This window comes from Microcaecilia unicolor, chromosome 8, assembly GCF_901765095.1.
Source record: "Microcaecilia unicolor chromosome 8, aMicUni1.1, whole genome shotgun sequence".
NCBI lineage: Eukaryota > Metazoa > Chordata > Amphibia > Gymnophiona > Siphonopidae > Microcaecilia > Microcaecilia unicolor.
Window position 1 is genome coordinate 41,204,198 of NC_044038.1, and position 15,735 is coordinate 41,219,932.

Consider the following 15,735-nt stretch of genomic DNA (forward strand, 5'->3'; position numbering starts at 1 on the left):
CCCTCGCGTGCACATTCGTGACCGTCTTCCCGCCCGAACGCGAGCGTGCTCCTCGGTCTCTTATTTTCCGCGGCTCAGGATGGCTGCTTACGTCGGTTTTGTGTCCCAGAGAGGCCCTTGCTGCGTTTTTGCCACTTTTTCGCCAAGTTTCGGCGTGTTGTTAGAGTACTCGTGTTTCCGTCAAAAAAAAAAGTTTTTCCTTTATTTCTTTAGTTTTGCCCACAAGTTTCCTTTCTTTTTCGTGAGCGGCCTTGTTCGCCGCCCGTGCGGGGTTTTCCCCTCTTTTGGTGTCTTTCTTTCAGCACCATCGTGAATTTTGACCTCACGGCGCGATTTTTCCACCCATGTCCTCGAAGCCTGCCAGCAGCTTCAAGAAGTGCACAAGTTGCAACCGGACAATCTCGCTCACTTATAGGCACATCTCGTGTCTTCAGTTTGGGGCCTGGTCATCGTCCCAACCCCTGCACGCTGTGTCTTCAGCTAAAAAAGAGGACCCAGGCGGTGAGATCAGCTCGTGGAACCTGTTGTTCTGAGCCCAGTCCGGTCTTTCAACGTCGACGGAGCCAGCGGTACCGAGGTCATCGACGGTATCGGAGGGTGCATCGACGTCCGGAGCACAGATGATGACTGTCCAAAGATCCCACGCTGGTAGCAGTGAGCCGAGTGGGTCTCCACCTGCCTCGAGGGCTCCTGCGGTACAGGCCCCCCGAGACCGACCTCCTTCGGACCCAGCCCCGAGGAGACGTGTGGATTCCATGTCCTCGTCGGTACCAGGAGATACCGCTGACGTGCTTCGAGCGAAGGCGAAGAAGCACCGTCATCGGTCACCTTCCCATCATGGTACCGAGAGCTCCGGGACGCCGAGGGACTCGGCACCCGGAAAGCGTCGACGCCGGGAGGACCGCTCACCCTCCATCCAGGAGGTGTCAATGGGCTCTGCTCCGGACAGCTCGGTACCGGCCCCACTGCCTTGCTCGACGGACACTCTAGACGAGCGCCTCCGAGCCATACTTCCAGAGATTCTGGAAGGGCTGCTGCGACCATCTGCTCCGGTACTGCAGGTGCTTGCGCTGTCGGTACTGTCAAGAGATGCGGTGATTGTCTCCCCGCCCATGGTGAGAACTGCGACGCCGGTACCGCTTGCGGCATCGGCGTCAGCTGCCACCCAAGTTGACTCCCCGTCGATGTCGCTGGAGGGAGCTTCGTTGCCGCCAGCGTGGGAGTCTTCTTCTCAGCACCGCCATAGAGGACCTAGTTCCTCGGCGTCAAGATGGGCTCGGCTTCGGACCGAAGTTCGAGAACTGGTGTCTGATACTGAAGGTGAGGCCTTGTGGGAGGCAGAGGAAGACCCCAGATATTTCTCTGATGAGGAGTCTTGTGGTCTTCCTTCTGATCCCACTCCTTCGCCAGAGAGAAAGCTTTCTCCCCCTGAGAGTCTGTCTTTCTCATCATTTGTCTGGGAAATGTCTACGGCCATTCTCTTCCCAGTGGTTACTGAGGGATGAGCCCAGGGCTGAGATGTTCGAGGTCCTGGACTATCCTTCGCCACCTAAGGAGTCGTCCACCGTTCCCCTTCATAATGTCCTGAAGCAGCCATTGATGGCGAACTGGACGAAACCCTTAAGTAATCCCACTATTCCCAAGAAGATTGAGTCCCAGTATCGGATCCACGGGGACCGAGTTGATAAAGACCCAGTTGCCTCATGACTCTGGAGTCGTGGATCTGGCTCTCAAGAAAGTCAAGAGTACTAGGGAGTACGCTTCGGTGCCCCCGAGGGCGGGAGTCTAGGACTGGACTCTTTTGGGAGGAAGGCCTACCATTCTGCTATGCTTGTGTCCAAGATTTAGTCCTACCAGCTCTACACGAGCATCCACATGCGGAACAATGTGAGGCAGCTGACACACTTGGTTGATAAGCTCCCGTCGGAGCAGGCCAAGCCTTTTCAGGATGTGGTCAGGCAGCTGAAGGCGTGTCGCAAATTCCTGTCCAGGGGTGTTTACGACACTTTTGATGTGTCCAGGGCCGCTGCTCAAGGTATAGTGATGCGCAGACTCTCTGGCTGCGTGCCTCTGACCTGGAGAATAGAGTCCAGCAGCAGATTGCGAATGCTCCTTATTTATTTTTTGCATTTGTATCCCACATTTTCCCACCTATTTGCAGGCTCCTTGCCGGGGGGATAACATTTTTGGTGAGGGGGTTGAACAGGTGGTAGAACAGCTCCACCAGCGGGACACCGCATTCGACAAACTCTCCCACCGGACGCCTTCAGCATCTACCTCTTCAGGTAGACGTTTTTACGGGGGTCGGAAGAATGCTCCCTACGCTTACAGTAAGCGCAGGTACAATCCGTCTTCCCGCCAGCCTGCTCGGGCTAAACCCCAGTGCGCTCATTCACGTCAACAGCTTGTGCCTCAACAGGCCCCTGCAGCTCCCCAGCAAAAGCAAGGGGCGGGCTTTTGACTGGCTCCAGGAGAGCATAGCCGACATAAGTGTCCGTGCCGGACAATCTACCGGTTGGGGGGAAGTTAAAATTTTTTCACCAAAGGTGGCCTCTTGTAACCTCCGACTGGTGGGTTCTTCAAATAGTCTGGCTGGGATACACCCTCAGTCTGATCTCCAAACCTCCAAATTGCCCACCGGGAGCTCAGTCTTTCAGCTTCCAGCACAGGCAGGTACGCAGAGGAACTCTCCGCCCTTCTCAGCGCCAGTGTGGTCGAGCCCGTGCCACCGGGGCAGGAAGGGCTGGGATTCTATTCCAGGTACTTCCTTGTGGAAAAGAAAACAGGGGGGATGCATCCCATCCTAGACCTAAGGGCCCTGAACAAATATCTGGTCCAAGAAAAGTTCAGGGCACCCTTTTCCCCTTGATTCAGAGAAACAATTGGCTATGCTCTCTGGACTTAAAGGATGCTTATACTCACATCCCGATACTGCCAGCTCACAGACAGTATCTTCGATTTTGTCTGGGAACACAGCATTTTCAGTACTGTGTGCTTCCATTTGGTCTCGCCTCTGCGCCCAGGGTGTTCATAAAATGCCTGGCAGTTGTGGTGGCGTCTCTACACAGGCTGGGAGTGCATGTGTTCCCTTATCTAGATGATTGGCTGGTGAAGAACACCTCGGAGGCAGGAGCTCTACAGTCCATGCAGATGACTATTCAACTCCTGCAGCTACTAGGGTTTGTGATAAATTATCCAAAGTCCCATCTTCTTCCAGTGCAAAGACTCTAATTAATAGGAGCTCTGCTGGACTCCCAGACTGCTCATGCCTACCTTCTCGAGGCGAGGACAGACAATCTTCTGTCTCTTATTTTCTGGCTAGGAGCCTCTCAGCAGATCACAGCTCGGCAGATGAGATTGCTTGGCCACATGGCCTCCACAGTTCATGTGACTCCCATAGCCCATCTTCCCATGCGATCAGCTCAATGGACCCTAGCTTCCCAGTGGTTTCAAGCTGCGGGGAATCTAGAGGACGTGATCCAACTGTCCACGAGTTTTTTCACCTCCCTACATTGGTGGACAGTTCACTCCAATTTGACCCTGGGACGTCCCTTTCAAATTCCTCAGCCGCAAAAAGTGCTGACGACGGACGCATCTCTCCGGGGGTGGGGAGTTCATGTCGATGGGCTTCACACTCAAGGAAGTTGGTCTCTCCAGGAAACAAGATTTCAGAACAATCTCCTGGAGTTGCGAGCGGTTTGAAACGCGCTAAAGGCTTTCAGAGATCAGCTGTCTCATCAAATTATTCACTGGATCTCGCCCCCTGTGTCAGGAAGCCGTCAGCATGTGGCTCTGGGCTCGCCGTCACGGCATGGTGCTCCAAGCCACATATCTGGCAGGCGTAAACAACAGTCTGGCCGACAGGTTGAGCAGGATCATGCAACCTCACGAGTGGTCGCTCAGTTCCCGTGTAGTGCGACAGATCTTCCAGGTGTGGGGCACCCCCTTGGTAGATCTCTTCGCATCTCGAGCCAACCACAAAGTCCCTCAGTTCTGTTCCAGGCTTCAGGCCTACGGCAGACTGGCATCGGATGCCTTCCTCCTGGACTGGGGGTGAGGGTCTGCTGTATCCCATACCTCCCATACCTCTGGTGGGGAAGACTTTGTTGAAACTCAAGCAAGACCGAGGCACCATGATTCTGATTGCTCCTTTTTGGCCGCGTCAGATCTGGTTCCCTCTCCTTCTGGAGTTGTCCTCCGAAGAACCGTGGAGATTGGAGTGTTTTCCGACCCTCATCACACAGGACGAAGGGGCGCTTCTGCATCCCAACCTCCGGGCCCTGGCTCTCACGGCCTGGATGTTGAGAGCGTAGACTTTGCCTCTTTGGGTCTGTCAGAGGGTGTCTCCTGCACCTTGCTTGCTTCCAGGAAAGATTCCACTAAGAGGAGTTACTTCTTCCTATGGAGGAGGTTTGCCGTCTGGTGTGACAGCAAGGCCCTAGATCCTCGTTCTTATCCGACACAGACCCTGCTTGAATACCTTCTGCACTTGTCAGAGTCTGGTCTTAAGACCAACTCTGTAAGGGTTCACCTTAGCGCAATTAGTGCTTTTCATTATCGTGTAGAGGGTAAGCCTATCTCAGGACAGCCTTTAGTTGTTCGCTTCATGAGAGGTTTGCTTTTGTCAAAGCCCCCTGTCAAGCCTCCTGCAGTGTCATGGGATCTCAATGTCGTTCTCACCCAGCTGATGAAACCTCCTTTTGAGCCACTGCATTCCTGCCATCTGAAGTACTTGACCTGGAAGGTCATTTTCTTGGTGGCAGTCACTTCAGCTCGTAGAGTCAGTGAGTTTCAAGCCTTGGTAGCTCATGCTCCTTATACTAAATTTCATCATAACAGAGTAGTCCTCCGTACTCACCCTATGTTCTTGCCAAAGGTGGTGTCAGAGTTCCATCTGAACCAGTCAATTGTCTTGCCAACATTCTTTACCCGTCCTCATACCCGCCCTGCTGAACGTCAGTTGCAGACATTGGACTGCAAGAGAGCATTGGCCTTCTATCTGGAGCGGACAAGCCCATTCAGACATTTCGCCCAAATGTTTGTTTCTTTTGATCCCAACAGAAGGGGAGTGTCTGTCGGGAAACACACCATCTCCAATTGGCTTGCAGATTGCATATCCTTCACTTACGCCCAAGCTGGGCTGGCTCTTGAGGGTCATGTCACGGCTCATAGTGTTAGAGCCATGGCAGTGTCAGTGGCCCACTTGAAGTCAGCCACTATTGAAGAGATTTGCAAGACTGCGACGTGGTCTTCTGTCCACACATTCACATTTCATTACTGCCTACAGCAGGATACCCGACGTGACAGTCGGTTCGAGCAGTCGGTGCTGCAGAATCTGTTTGGGGTTTAGAATCCAACTGCACCCCCCCCAGGCCCTTTTTTATTCTGTTCCAGGCTGCACTCTCAGTTGGTTCTGGTTTTAGGTCAATCTCAGTTATGCCCAATTGACCTCTGTTTGTTGTGTTGAGTGAGCCTGGGTGCTAGGGATACCCCATCAGTGAGAACAAGCAGCCTGCTTGTCCTCGGAGAAAGCGAAGATACATACCTGTAGCAGGTATTCTCCGAGGACAGCAGGCTGATTGTTCTCACAAACCGCCCGCCTCCCCTTTGGAGTTGTGTCTTCCCTTGTCTTTGCTTTCTATTTGACTGAGGAGCACGCTCGCGTTCGGGCGGGAAGATGGTCGCTTATGCGCGGTTTGCGCATGTGCACGCGAGGGCTAGCAAACTTTGTTGCTAGGAAGATCTTCCGATCCTGGGGCTGCCGTTGGATGTCACCCCATCAGTAAGAACAATCAGCCTGCTGTCCTTGGAGAATACCTGCTACAGGTATGTATCTTTCACTTTATCACCCATAGGCTAAATTCCACCCAACAGAACACATTCATCTTCTGCATCACCATCAAGCTCCTGATGTCCCACTGCTTGCTGACATGTGCTACTTCCATAGCACAATCTGAAAGCACCCATGATGCTGCTAGCCTTAGAGGAAGAAAATAGCAGTCTCAGCCTGAATGCTCTGGCTTCCAACCTGTTCATTGGTCACAAAACGTCCTATCTGGACCAGAACTCTTGAGCTGTATGACCCAGGCAATGACTCATGTCCGATGTGACCATAGTCCACTGGAAGGTCCAAGTCTATTCTTTTGAGGAGGCTCTTAGTAAGAATCCTTCAAACTAGGCTTGACTTTCCAAAGGCTAACAACAACAGGCTTCAAAGTCCTTAAGACTGGAGAGACTACCAGAACAACAAAGAGCATTGAAGTGGTCTCATGCGGGCCTTTGCCCAAGTTGCTAGATCCTATGTTGCCACCATTAAACCCAGAAGCAGCAGATAGTTATGGAATGTTAAATATCCATTTTTATAAGCTCTATTGGAGATGCTAAAATTTTCCAATATTATAATTTTCTGTGGAACCTTTAACATGATACTAGTGCAAAGTACATGCAGTTTGTTTATGAAAGGTGGTAAACCTTATTGAAACCATCATGGCAACTTATAGCTAAAATGCTGTTGTATCTAAATACTCTGTGGTCAGTCCTTCTTTTAAATGTATGACGGTTAAATGAAAAGCAATGCTTCCACCTCCATATGTTCACTTCTTTTGAAATATCTTCCTTCACATCAGTTGGCAATAAATGTCTGTGTGAAGAAGCTGATTTGCTATTGTTTATGAAATGGAAGTATGCAGTGATCACTTGGTAGTGCAATTTAAGCAACGTGCCCTGATAGAATTTCTTACTGAAAGTCCCTACAATTGAAATTCACTGCTGCGTGCAGGTTGTTTATGGTGGTGTTGAGTACTGTGTGTAGCTGGTCCAAAAATATGTAAAGATTGTGGACAGGTAAGAGCTGATTTGTGTAACCAGAGACTAAGTGGATGACATGACAGCAACAGACGAGCTTCACATGAGAGAGGTTAATGAACTCATAAAGGACAATCAGAGGATCATTCAAAGCTTTTCAGTGCAATTCTGAAAACTTTGAGAAAACAATTTGAGAAGAGTTCAAAAGCACTAGAAGGAAATTTTGTTGCAATGGGACACACCTCACATAGCATGAAACAGTACAGAGGCAGTTGTGAAGATAGGTCTCACTTTTACTCCATCCACCATACAACCCAGAATTAGCATTGTGTGATTTCCATCTTTTTTTTTTTTTTCAAAAGGTGGAAAGGACTCTGAGCAACTGGTTGAAGAGATGAGATGTGCATTTCTTTTGCAACAGGTTTCAAAAGCTTGGCCATTGTTGGCAGAAATGTGGGGCAAATGGTGGCAGCTATGAAGAAAAGTAAATACATGTAGTAGAAGAGCAAGTTTCGAATATTTTCGCTGTTTTATTCATTTCAATAGCTTCATTTAAGCAAACATTACGGATGTGGAGGCTTTACTTTTCATTTAACTCTCATAAAGTTCTATCTTGATTTTTATTTTTGCTCATCTGTTACTCAACTTTTTGTATATTGTGTTGCTTAGGACATAACATTATATCCAGACAAACATGGATGTGTACGGGACTTGTTAGAAGAATGTAAAAAGACTGTAGAACTCTCTGAGAAGGGGTCAGGGAAATTAAGGTGAGTCCTACTGGAAAAATCAAATTGAACAAAATGCATGAAAAAAATTGCATTTGTATTTACTAGCTGCTTGTTGCAGAATATTGTGATGTAAAATGTGTATGCTTCCACCAGCTTCCTATAACCTGTTCTGGTGAGCCCATAGCCCATCATCGTGATTCCAGAATGTTCCCAATGAACATGCATAAGATCAATTTAGTTATATCAGATCTCCAATATACTGCATATTCATTGTATGTGACTGGCTGTGGGAGTCAGAACCAGGTTTCAGAAAAACAGCTTCAGCATGTAACTAGTGAACAAATTACTAAACACTACACCGGTCACTTCTAACAGTACAGATGCACCAACAGCAGACAGTCTCGCGAAATACTTCAATGAGAAAATCGTAAAATTACGACTTCAGATACCTGTTAGTACCATCGACTACGCTACACTCCTTGACTGCCTAGACCCAGACCCGGGTGTATATCCAGCGGACAGAACCTGGACCAACTTCGAGACATTATCAGATGACACCATCTCCCAAACGCTCAAAAGATTCGCTAAATCTCACTGCAAACTAGACATATGTCCCAACAACCTTATAACATCTGCCCCTCAACAATTTATAACAGACCTCACGGAACATCTGAACTATATGTTACAAAATGGACTCTTCCCAAAGGAGAGAGGAAATATTTTACTCGCCCCCATACCCAAAGACGCAAAGAAAAGCGCTAGTGAATTAACTAACTACAGACCAGTAGCATCTATTTCCCTAATAACCAAACTAACGGAAGGTATGGTGACCAAACAACTCACTAACTATTTAAATAAGTTCTCAATACTTCACGACTCCCAGTCAGGATTTCAGTCTAACCACAGTACGGAAACAGTACTAGTTACTCTCATGACCAAATTCAAACAAATGATCGCAACTGGCAAAAACATACTACTTCTACAATTTGACATGTCCAGTGCTTTCGATATGGTTGACCATAGAATATTACTACACCTCCTCGAATATTCGGAATTGGAGGCAACGTTCTCAACTGGTTCAAGGGGTTCCTAACCACACGATCATACCAAGTGACATCTAACTCGACTACATCAGCCACATGGATACCTGAATGTGGAGTTCCACAAGGATCCCCCCTCTCGCCGACTCTGTTCAACTTAATGATGATACCCTTGGCCAAACTACTATCCAACCAAAACCTCAACCCATACATATACGCAGATGATGTACATCCCATTCAAACAAGACTTAAAGGAAATTTCCAGTGACATCAACCAAAGTCTCCATATCATGCATTCATGGGCGGATGCATTCCAGCTGAAACTTAATGCAGAAAAAACCCAATGCCTAATACTCACCTCACAACACAACACGAGCAAATTCACCACCATGAACATACCAAACCTGTCCCTTCCAATTTCAGACACCCTAAAAATTCTTGGAGTTACTATCGATAGACATCTAACACTTGAGAGCCATGAGAAAATCACAACCAAGAAGATGTTCCATTCAATGTGAAAATTAAAAAGAGTAAGAACTTACTTCCCAAGGACCATTTTCCGCAACCTGGTACAATCAGTGGTGCTCAGTCACCTAGATTACTGCAACGCACTCTACGCTGGCTGCAAAGAGCAAATAATCAAGAAACTTCAGACAGCCTAGAACACCGCAGCCAGACTCATATTCGGTAAAACAAAATATGAAAGTGCTAAACCCCTATGAGAAAAGTTACACTGGCTCCCACTTAAAGAACGCATCACATTCAAGATATGTTCCCTAGTTCATAAAATCATCCACGGAGATACCCCAGCCTACATGTCAGACCTTATAGACTTACCGACCAGGAATGCCAAAAGATCATCCCGCACATTCCTTAATCTTCATTTCCCCAGCTGTAAAGGTCTAAAATACAAAATAACGCATGCATCAAACTTTTCCTACTTGAGTGCCCAGCTATGGAACGCATTGCCGCACAACCTAAAAACGATCTGCGAACTAACTTTCGTAAATTTTTGAAGACTCATCTCTTTAATAAGACATACCACAAAGATCAACAAATGTAATTGTACATATCTCCTCCTACTCATATTCAGAATTGTTTTCATAATATCTGCTTGTTTTAAACTTCTACTATGATACTCAGGGTCTTTATGTAACACTAAGTGTCTATTTTCTAATCTATATACCACCAAGAACGATACATTGTAAGCCACATTGAGCCTGCAAAAAGGTGGGAAAATGTGGGATACAAATGCAAATAAATAACTGAACACCCTATGTTTTGGGTATGAGTATTTGATCCATGATGCAAATGTCCTTTTGAAATTTTCAATCCATTGTGCTTTTTCTCAATATCTCATGCACTCAGATGAGCAGGCCCTGCACATTCTAGTCCAGTGATTTTCAGTCTCGCAGCATGCTGACAAGGTGCAGAAATTGTCAAGGCACACCATCAGTTTTTTAACAGATATATGTTATAAACATATTGTGTTTAAAGATCAATAATTACATTTGTAATCATTGTATTATCTTTATAGTTGAATATTTTTATTGAAGACACAAGTTAACAAAAGGGCACCACAAGTAACGTGTGTTTAAAAATATGGAAGTCACCATTCAAAAATATTCTGATTCTCTTATCTGAGCCATAGCAAAAAAAAACTTTCCACTACTAAGCACATTGTGAAAAAAATGCAAAACCTGAAAAAAAAAATCCTAACATAGTACTAATTCCTATGATTCAAATAGCAAGAACAATTCATATGAATAGGCAGCACTACAAATATACTGGGCCCCAAAACACCAATACACCTCCTCCCACTGGTAAAAAAGAAAAGTGGAACAGGTATAGATCTCTACAAAGAAACTACATGCCCATAGAATACTGTTCCTCAGTGTCACATAAGATACAGACTCTCACCAAATACAGAATGGGATGACAAATTAGAAATACAGATAAAAAAAACCAAAATTGAACTGAGAACCCCAAGAAGTCAAACTTGGCATGTACCACAACATGGGAGAAATAAAAACAGAAATGCATTTGTCCATCCATGTTGTCTGGACATTTTTCCCCTCACGTTGATCTTATTATTATTTTTTTTTTTTTTTTTTTTTTTTGCTTTCCTGTCTTCTGCTCTCTTTCCAGGGACTGTTGTCCATTTTCATCTGTCTTCTCTCCTGTCTTGTTCCATTCCCTTATTACATCTGTCTCTGACATATTGATCTTTCTGTTTTAGCTCTTTCCTCCCTTTCTTTTTCTGCATGTCTGTCAACTCAAATTTCAACCCCTTTCTCACCTCCCAGTCCTTCATCTACTTCTTTTTACTTTTGAACTACCTATCAACTTTTCATATCCTTCTCTCATCCCCTAGCTCTCCTAGTTCCCATCTCATTCCTTCTCTTGCCTCTTAATCCTTTCTCTTTCTTCTACTTCCCATTACTGCATTTTTAGCCTCTGTACATATTATCTTCCTCTTATTGATCTCCTTGATAGTCTCCCGTGACTCCTTCGTTATGGTTTCTCTTCTCTCCTCCCTCCCTCCTTCCCTGCCCCTGTGATCCAATATCTCTTCCTTCCTCAGCGACCCTCCAGACCAGTCAAGACGCGTGGGTTATGTACTCCTACCAGCAGAGGGAGACTGAGAAAACACTGAGCTTTTGGATACTGTATATATAACCTGTGCAGTACACCCACTAGCCAGTATTTTCTCAGTCTCAGCAGAGGTAGAAGGACAGTCTGTGCAGTCTTCACTGGTCTGGTGAGGTAGTTTTGCTCATAGGGTAGGATAATTGGGGGTTTTCTTCCAAATTTGTTCATGCTGTGTCTCCCTGTACGTGGCTAAAGTATTAAAAAAAAAAAAAAAAGTGTGCTTCGGGGTCCTGGGTCCGGTGGGGCCCAGAGTTTCCCCTGGGGTGTTACACCTGCGTTGCAGGTCCCTCCCCCTGTGCTGCTCTCCATTTCTGATTAAGTGGCAGCTCTGTGCCTTTATTTGGTGCGGAACGGACGAGGAAATCGGTTCCTTGCACTAGACGGGAGAGCAGTGAGCATTTTTGGCAATCAGAAAAATTTGGCGCGAAGTCGAGTCTGTGTTTTATTTCATTATGACTGGCAAGCTTCTTAGATGTCGCGCCTGTTCGCGGCGGGGGGTAGAGACGGCAGGCGGTCAGTGTCAACTTTGCGGTGAGCCTAAACAGTCAAGTTCAGCTCCCCCCCGTGTTGGCCACGGAAGTTCCGACGGGAGCGGCGGTTTCAGTGTCAGCGGGAGCGCAGGCAGGGCCGATGTCGGCGGTTGCAGTTTCGGCGGGAACTGCCGCCATTTTGAATCAAGCGCGATCCGCAGATGCTCCGATTGTGGGACCAGCTTCTTCCGTTTTAGGACAGAAAGGCCCCTCTGAGGGTTCAGGAGGTGTTGGGTTTCCTCTGGAGTTTGTGTGGACCCTGTTCCAAGCCTGGAAGTCGGGTCCTCCCCAATTAGAGGAAGGGCATGGCTCTATGCTGTCTAAACGACCAAGGCTAGAATGGTCAGAAGATGGAAACTGTCTGTCTCAGCTGGGTTCGGAAGACCCACTAGGTATTGAGGGGGAGGTAGAGGGTTTTGAAGGCTCTCGGGACCTCATTGATTCCGTTCCTGGTGACGACCCCTCAGTTGTCAGAATCTTCCATAGGGATGAGCTTACGGAGCTCATAGACCAGGTCACAGTTACCCTTAAGTTTGAACCTGAGGTGCCCTTGAATGAATCTGGACAGGACCCGCTGGTGAAGGGTATTCACAGTAAAGCACGGTCCTTTCCTATGAACAAGGACCTCCGGGAGATGATTTCCCAGGAGTGGAAGTCACCGGATGCTCCGTGCAAGGTCTCTAAGGCAATGGCGAGACTCTATCCTCTTTCTCAGCAGGACAAAGATTCCTTTAAGGCCCCTACAGTAGATGCTGTGGTTACAGCAGTGACTAGGGCGACGGCTATCCCGGTAGACGGCGGAGCCGCTCTCCGTGACCCCCAAGATAGGAGGGTGGATGCCTTTCTTAAGCGTAGTTTTGATTTGTCGGCGCTCGCACTCCAGGCCTCGGTGTCTGGGGGTTGTTTATAATTCGCGTGTTCCCCCACCTATTCTGACCTCATCCTCCCCCAGACTGCTGTTACACAGTCCAGGAATTAACGGACTCCATAATCAGAAGGACTCGCTGGGATATAAGAAGATAGTTTATTTCAATCTTACCAGTAGCAATACAGGCAAGTCAGGCAGTCATATGATGGAGCAGCATTACATGACACGTCTGTCACCCGCCTTCTCTTGTAGCCTTCCTTCTGTTGTCTGATCTAATACCCTTGTGACTCCCATTTTTATACTATTTTCAGCCTATTCATTTCAGTGGACCCTAGCTTTGTCACCAGGGTTCTTGGACCTTATCAGTTGATCGAAATGACTTCACATACTATCAAGTTCTAAGTAGAAACAAGATATGCTCAGAGCACATCTTATTAGATGACTTTGCATGTTCCCCAAACTTTCCCTAGCCCCCTCCTTTGGATGTTCTCACCCGGGGTGCAGCTGACCCAGTACTATCTCTACATAACCATGGCAATCTTGCTCATGACGTCTTGTAGGTGCCAGTCTCAGGGAGCAAAGCCCCCTTCCCTTGCCAGTTCAGCACTTGCTACAGTGAAATGTAACTGTGTCAAAGGTGATCTCTGATTCTTACAAGCTAGCTCTCTTTTGTATCAGAGATGATTTTGATTTTAAGAAGCCTAGCTCTTATTATGAGCCATTGGCCTGTATTTTACTGAGAGCAAGGGCTAGCATAACTCTTCATTCCCCTCTTGCCAGGCCCCTCAGGGGGGGCTGGCACACATGACTAGTGTGGGTATGGCCGTCCTTTCCAGAGGGCTCTTAGAGTCCTGTGGGGGGGAATGTATAGGATTGAGGTGACAGGGGTGCTCTGGCACAATAAGGGACAAGGCCATAGCAAGAGTCAGTATGTGGATACATAATTATATGCTGGATGAAATGCAGCATTAGATTTCCCCTTTTATCATAGCCAGCCCAAGGGATCTAACTATCCTAGACCTACCCCTCTAGGGTACCATACAATGGAATCAATAAGGTTGAGTGTAGCATAACTCATCAGGGTTTGGTGGCCCGAGCATGTTTTCGCTGGGCCGAGAAACTCCTTGATGATTCAGTGGAGGTTGGTACCTCTGGAGTTCATGAGTTAGCCAAGCTCGAGATGGGTTCGTCTTTCTTGTTGGATGCCCTTTATGATTTGTTGCGGGCATCCGCCAAGAATATGGCTATGATAGTTGGAGCGCGTAGGGCCCTATGGCTGCGAGGTTGGGTCGCGGATGCAGCTTCTAAAGCGAAGTTGTGTTCTCTTCCATTTAAGGGGACCATGCTCTTTGGAGAGGATTTGGACAATTTAGTGAAAGGCCTTAGTGATGCTAAGGTTCCTCGCCTTCCGGATTTACGGCCCAAGTCGGGCACCAGGGGGGTTTCTTCTCGTGGTTGGTTTACAGAGGCTTGGCGGTATAGGCCGGGATGGACTAGTGGGGCTTTTAGAGGCCAGTTTTTTCAGCGCACCCAGTCCTTTTGAGGGAGTTTTCGCGGAGGGCGTGGCTTTTCCGCGAGACGACAGTCCTCCAGGCGTAATGTGCAATGAAGGTGTGCGGACCCAGGCTCTGGTGCGGGTAGGCGCTCGGCTGAGTCGGTTTTACCAGAGCTAGGTCCAAATCACGTCCGATCAGTGGGTCCTCGAGGTGATTCGAGATGGTTATGTGCTGGAATTCGAAGAGTCGCCTCACAAAGTGTTTCTGGAGTCCCCTTGTCGTTCGAGGGCCAAGAGAGCAGCAGTTGGAGACACGTGCGTCGTCTTCTCGCCCTGGGAGCAGTGGTTCCTGTTCCTTCCCCTCAGCAATGCTCGGGTTGCTGTTCGATCTATTTTGTAGTCCCAAAGAAGGAGGATGCCTATCGTCCAGTTTTGGATCTCAAGGGAGTCAATTCAACACTGGCAACTTCTCCATTGCCTGCTAAAATTGACCCATGATTTCTATGTAAAATAAAAGAGCCTGCATACATAGTGTGCTTTCTGTGTCTCCCCCCCCCCCCCCCCCCCCCCCCCCCCCCCCCCCCCCGTGAGAAGCAATATCTTTAGTCAAATCTTGCAAGTCACTAGGATTACCATACATCTGGGCAGGGGCCCACCCAATTTGGGGTCAGGCTCGCCCAGCAGCAGCACAGCGATTCCGGTCGCACTCGCAGGCTCCGGTCCCCATCATCGTCTTTTACCCCGTGGTGTGCCGCAACTTTCACCCCATCTTCCCTCACCTTCCTTGCAGGCCCGCCCAACAGGTATTCCGGTCGCAGGCTCAGCTTCGGCTCGTACATGCTGCCTGCCAGCTGCCGCTTAACAATCTCCTTGCAGCTACTAAGCGGCAGCGCTAACCTAACCCGGAAGCCCCTCCTCTGCAGAGGAGGGGCTTCCGGGTTAGGTTAGCGCTGCCACTTAGTAGCTGCAAGGAGATTAAGCGGCAGCCGGCAGGCAGCGTATACGAGCCAAAGCTGAGCCTGCGACCGGAATACCTGCTGGGTGGGCCTGCAAGGAAGGTGAGGGAAGATTTGGTATTATGCCTTGCTTAAGAATCCTAAAATAAGAGCTTTTTTTCTCGTTTAGTGCCTCTGCCTCATGGTTTTAACGACCGGTATAAAATGACCTGGGTCATTATTATGAGACCGTTGTGACCTGTTAACAAAGAACTGGCTGTTTAAGAATCGTGGCTGGAAAATTCTCAGAAATTTTAAATAGACAACAACAAAAAAAGCAATTGCCATAACAGTGGTGTGCAGTAGGCTGTGAAGTATGCTACTCTATGAGGTAATTCAATCTGCCTCATTAAATGCCTCTCAGAACCAGTTTGATTATGAAAGAGTTTTATACATACTGAACTGTTCGGGAAAATGTTTGTCAGTCTATCAGTCAGTCTATCTATCTCCCTAATTTATTTTCTAGTCTTCTAGCAAAATTTGTTGGCATTCTTATTTAGATAATATAAAGAAGAGTTTTTACATTCCTCTGGAAAATAATTCCACTGTATTCAGCATGGCTAGGCAGAGAAAATTTTGTGCCCACCCACTTTGGGCTCACGCCCACCCAAAACTGGCTG

General features: G+C 47.7%; 1 protein-coding gene across 2 annotated transcripts in view; it reads left to right on the forward strand.

Annotated features, from left to right (window-relative positions):
* USP7 (ubiquitin specific peptidase 7) overlaps positions 1-15,735 on the forward strand; it is a 377,898-nt gene that overhangs the window by 313,737 nt on the left and 48,426 nt on the right. For both annotated transcript variants that reach the window (XM_030213526.1, XM_030213525.1), the window contains exon 26: positions 7,474-7,574. In XM_030213526.1, coding sequence (XP_030069386.1) covers positions 7,474-7,574 — 101 coding nt within the window. The remainder of the gene's footprint in view (positions 1-7,473; positions 7,575-15,735) is intronic.